The sequence below is a fragment of the Gekko japonicus genome, unplaced genomic scaffold (genome assembly GCF_001447785.1).
Source record: "Gekko japonicus isolate JY-2015 unplaced genomic scaffold, Gekko_japonicus_V1.1 scaffold6401, whole genome shotgun sequence".
NCBI classification, from domain to species: domain Eukaryota; kingdom Metazoa; phylum Chordata; class Lepidosauria; order Squamata; family Gekkonidae; genus Gekko; species Gekko japonicus.
Window position 1 is genome coordinate 24,782 of NW_015169979.1, and position 5,407 is coordinate 30,188.

The 5,407-nt window shown below is 51.7% G+C and overlaps 1 protein-coding gene across 1 annotated transcript in view; it reads right to left on the bottom strand.

Annotated features, from left to right (window-relative positions):
- Positions 1 to 3,919, bottom strand: part of ABAT (4-aminobutyrate aminotransferase) — a gene marked incomplete at its 5' end in the record, with an annotated part of 13,456 nt that extends 9,537 nt beyond the window's left edge. Inside the window, 2 exons of the mRNA XM_015417564.1 lie at positions 2,411 to 2,473; positions 3,827 to 3,919. Of these exons, the coding sequence (XP_015273050.1) occupies positions 2,411 to 2,473; positions 3,827 to 3,919 (156 nt within the window). The remainder of the gene's footprint in view (positions 1 to 2,410; positions 2,474 to 3,826) is intronic.
- Positions 3,920 to 5,407: the final 1,488 nt, after the last annotated feature.

Below are 5,407 nucleotides of genomic sequence, written 5' to 3' on the forward strand. Positions count from 1 at the left end.
GATCCCAGCTTGTGTTCTGTATGCAGGCAGTTTTCACGCAGTTGACTATTCCAGAATGGGAAATCCCCTGCCCCCGCTGCCTGATGTCCCAGGATACCTGGGAGAAAGACAGGTGTATCAATATTTTAAAAGGAAAACGTAGCTGTGACGACCCCTTATCTGGGGAGGTCTGGTTTTACTTTAAAAGTGTTCTTTATGTTTGGTTCTACTAGGTATATCCGGCTGCCACCAGGAAATTTAAGGCTTTCCAAACCTTTATACTATAATATTTCTATCACTGGGTAGGTAGGTCGGTTTTTTAGGCTTTCATGAGGGTCTATGTCTTTCCAAAACCCCTCCCCCTCTCTGTCACTCACCAATCACACCACACTTTCCTCTTCAAGCACTCTAGACTATCACATGCAACCAAACTTTTAAAGAGACACACACCCATAAACAAGGAATCGTTACAGTAGCCTATTCTGCCCTCCATTCTCCTGCCTCTGAATATCGGGCCTGTGTCTCTGCACCATTTCACCGGAAACTTGCATGTGATATGCCCTCCTTTCTAGGGTTGCCAACTCTGGGTTGGGGAATTCCTGGAGATTTGGGGTGTGTGTGTGTGAGGATTTGTGGAGGGGAGGGACTTCAGTGGGGTCCAGTGCCACAGAGCCCACCTTCCAAAGTGCCCATTTTCTCCAGGGGAACGGACCTCTTTTACCTGGGGGCCAGCTGTAATTCCAGAGGATCTCCAGCCGCCACCTGGGGACTGGCAACCCTGACTCCTTCCCCGCGTAGACTATCCCAGCCACACGCAAGAGCTCTTCTCGCCAAAGCGGAAACCGCACATTTAGGTTAACGTATCAGCAATTCTACGACAGGATAAGTGGCCCGGCCAGGATTTGACCATTGCAAGACCGTGGGTGAAAGGCAGATTTCGAAAACACTGCTGGCTGCCTCCCTTAATGAATGAACACCAGAACGAAGCTCGCCTAAAGCGACGCGTTTGGTAACGTCTCGCTTCTGCAGATTGCCTCTTGGTGTCCGTATGGCACTGCTAACAATGACAGATCCAGCAAGCTCCCCTCCCAGTCTCTGGTATGGGAACTGAGGCCAACCTTACAGGGTTACTCTGAAGGTTATTCGATAGAATACATGTGAAGTGCTTTGCGAACACAGAATTGTGCTTCATGAAATGCCAGCTAGGAGAAGAACATAATAATGGTGTCTGAGCCCAGCTGTGGCCAACGTCATAAAAAAATCAGGCTTGGTCCTAGCATAATTTGTGGTGAATTTTTATGCCCTCAAAGTGCACTGGGCTAGGCTATTGGGCTACGAAATGGAAGACCCAGGTTCGAATCTGCCACGGAAGTTCTCTGGGGGACCTTGGGCCAGCTGCACACTCTCAGCCCAGCCTACCTCGCAGGGTCGTTGGGAATCAAGCCAGAGGAAGGGAGAGCCCACGAAGAAGAGGAGGACAAGGAGGAGATTGGATTTATACCCTACCCTTCACTCGGAGTCTCAGAGCAGCTTACAATTCCCTTCCCCACAACAGACACCCTGTGAGGCAGGTGGGGCTGAGAGAGCTCTTTCGAGGACTGCTCTTGAGAGAACAGCTCCGAGAGAACTTGTAACTGACTCAAGGTCATCCAGCCGCTGCAAGTGGAGGAGTGGGGAATCAAACCCGGTTCTCCCAGCGGTTCTCCCAGATTAGAGTCCACGCACTTAACCACTACACCAAACTGCCTTTGGCTCCTTGGATGAAAGGCGTAATAAAGACATCATTAAGTAACTATTCTTGACCACATTTCTGAGGGGTCAGCCTCTCTTATGCTAGCCCTCTCTGAGAACACTCATGCTGAAAAGCAGGATATGCGTATCAGGCATTTCAGCGAACATGCACGAGGATGCCAAGATGCCCAAATACGTACTGTATCTCCTGCAGGTTTTATATTTCTTGGACACACACGAGGGCGCGAGAGGGTGACGGGGCCCTTTCGCCTCTGCTCTTACCCGCCAAAAAACTCCCAGCCCTTTTGAGAGCCGTAGAAGGCCCGTTATATATTCATTTACTTCATTTCTCCCCAACAGGGACTCCAAAGCGGCTCACGTCCTTCTCCTCTTCTCCATTTTATCCTCACAACAGCCCTGCGAGGTAGGTTAGGCTTAGAAAGCGTGACTGGCCCAAGGTCACCCAGCAAGCTTCGACGGCACGAGCGGGGATTCGAACCTGGGTCTCCCAGTTACTAGTCCAAAACTCTGAACCGCCACATCACTCTTCCATGTGCCTGGAAGCTCCGACGCATACCCAGGCGCGGGGGTGAGCTGGAGGTTGCGCGGCAAATCTGTGACACCCCCCCCCCAAATTCAGTACGTGTTTGATCTCTCAGGACCTCAAAGCCCCAAACCTGGGGGGCAAAGAGCAACTCGCCTGGTTGATCATGCAGGTCTCCAGCTCTTCCTTAGTCACACTGTTGCGGCCCCGTTCTTTGTTCTGGAAGAAACACGCAAACAAAGAAAGTGAGAAGTCTCCTTCGTAACTTTTGGGAACGCTCACGGGGGGGGGGGGCCTTGAGCGCATCCCACTATTTGGAAGACAATGACTATACAGCTGTACAAGAGAAGATAGATCGAGGTGGGGAGCCATTTTGGTCTGAAGCAGTAGAATGAATCTTGAGTCTAGTGGCACCTTTAAGACCAACAACGTTTTATTCAAGGTGAGGAGGAGGAGGAGGAGAGTTGGATTTATACCCCACCCTTCACTCAGAGTCTCAAAGCGGCTTAAAATCTCCTTTCCCTTCCACTCTCCACAACAGACACCCTGGGAGGTAGGCGGGGCTGAGAGAGCTCTTTCGGGAACTGCTCCTGAGAGAACAGCTCTGAGAGAACTTGTGACTGACCCAAGGCCACACCAGCTGGCTTCATGTGGAGGAGTGGGGAAGCAAACCTGGAGAGTCAGTTTGGTGTCGTGGTTAAGTGCGCGGACTCTAATCTGGGAGAACCGGGTTTGATTCCCCTCTCCTCCACTTGCACCTGGCTGGATGGCCTTGGGCAAGCCGTAGTTCTGATAAGAGCTGTTCTTGAAAAAGAGCAGTTTCTGTCAAGAGCTCTCTCAGCCTCACCCACCTCACAGGGTGTCTGTTGTGGGGAGGGGAAGGGAAAGGAGTTTGTAAGCCGCTCTGAGACACCTTTGGGTAGTGAAGGGCGGGGTATAAATCCAATCTCTTCTTCTCCCAGCTTAGAGTCCGCGCTCTTAACCACTACACCAGACTGGCCCTAGAAGTCTTTCCTTTGGTCTGTCCTGAACCTACGGCCCATCAGCTTCACTGGAGTTCTAGCATTTTGAGAGAGGGAGGAAAAGTTCCCTCTTTGACATACCTGTGGGCCGGTCATACACACACCTAAGCAATCAGGAAGCCAGAAGGCTACACGCGTGTGGCTTTTGCTCACGTGAAGGTTCCGCACTAACGTGTGGCTGAGGGCACGCAAGAGCTGGTGGGCGCAATCTTGTGCTGGAAAGTTATGTAAGAAAGTTGCCCGTGGGAAGAAAAGGATGAACGGGGACTGTAGGAAGCTGTCTTCTCCTGGCCTGGTCTATCCAGCTTAGTCCCATCGACACCAGCAAGCAGGCAGCGGCCCCCTCTCTCGGATTTTTCCTTTGCCATGTAAAGGTCTCGTGGACCGGAAATGTAGGCCGTTGAACCTGGGACCCGCCGTATGCAAAGCATGCGCTCGATCGAACACTGACAAGCCCGTCTCCGTCCCCTACGCATCCAAAGTGCAGACGTGCGTTTCTAGAAGAGTGCGTGCTGGCGGGCAGGGGCGCTTCCAAACACTTTCTACTCACCCTGTACCACATGAAGATGGTTTTAAAGGCGTTTTCGTTGGAGCAAGAGCCGCACGACATGGTGACCACCTGAGACATGCCCTTGGGAGCCACCTGTCCGCGGGGGTGGGGGGTGGGAAGAGGAAAGACACAAATAGAAATTAGAGTGGCCGAGTAGCTCAGCAAAGAGCGGTCAGGCCTATCCGAGTTATCTTTGCAGCGGCCCCGTCGTGAGTTTTCCCAGTTAAGTGGACAGATGGAGCTTGCCCTTGGGGAGGACAGCTAAAGACATCCGCAGCCAGGCCCGTCACTACAGCGGGGCACCGTGGGGCCTGGCCCCTCGGCTTACTGTCACGCCCCCCACTTCACATTCAGCCCACCCCCCCCAACTTTCAGTTTTTTAATTTTATTTTTGGCACTCCCTTGCCCCCCCAATTTAAAGGCCCCCCAATTTATTTAAATCCCCCCCCAAATTTAAAAAATCCTGGCTATGGGCCTGCCCACAGCACCCCGGTAGACCTCTGAGCTGTGATCGGGGACGATTCAGGGGCTATCCAAACAGCAGTTAGTGAAGTGGGATGAACTTGTAACCACGAGAAGTCCCAAAATATCCTGGCAGCTCCATCCTACGCCTGTCTGCCATCTCCACCTGCCAACTGGCTACCAAGGTGAAATCGGACCAGAACACCCCAAGCGGTAGAAGTTTATTAACTTCACTGATATTTGTTTATGTTTATTTGGATTTATATCCCGCCCTCCCCTTGATGGGCTCAGGGCGGGTGCCAACGATATAAATGCAATCCAACAATATAAAATTCAATGCAATTGAAACATTAAAACCTAGAAGACATAAAACTCTATTAAAAGTCAGCTATACGGGGAATAATTTCCCAGAGGTCTGATTAAATTTAGGGTCTCTGACCCCAGCTGTAAGTAGGGGCCAGGTAAAGGTAAAGGTGTCCCTTGCTCGAAAGCCAGTCGAATCCGACTCTAGGGTTGCGGTGCTCATCTCCGTTTCAAAGCCGAAGAGCCAGCGCTGTCCGAAGACGTTTCCGTGGTCATGTGGCCGGCATGACTAAACACCAAGGCGCACGGAACGCTGTTCCCTTCCCACCGAAGTGGTACCTATTTATCTACTTGCAATTTCTTGCTTTCCAACTGCTAGGTTGGCAGGAGCTGGAACTAGAGACGGGAGCTCACTCCGTCATGCGGCACACTCGGGTCTCGAACTGCTGAACTACTGACCTTCCACAGCCTGCAGTTCAGCGTCTTAACCACTTGAGCCACCGCAGCTCCTGAGGCCAACCCAGCTGCAAATAGGACCGACCCAAGGAAGGGGAAGCGCCCGCTGCCTCAACCAAAAGCCTCTGTCTTGCAGGCCCTGCGGAATTGTAATAATTTACACCCTGCCCGTCTCCCCAACGGGAACTCAAAGTAGCTTACGTCATTCTCTTCTCCTCCGTTTCATTTATTCAAATTAGATTTCTATCCTGCCCATTCCTGCCAGGCAGGCTCAGGGTGGCTTACATTCAAAGGATAAAATACATTCAAGCACGAACGGTAAACGTCCTCGCGACAACCCTGTGAGGTAGGCAGGGCTGA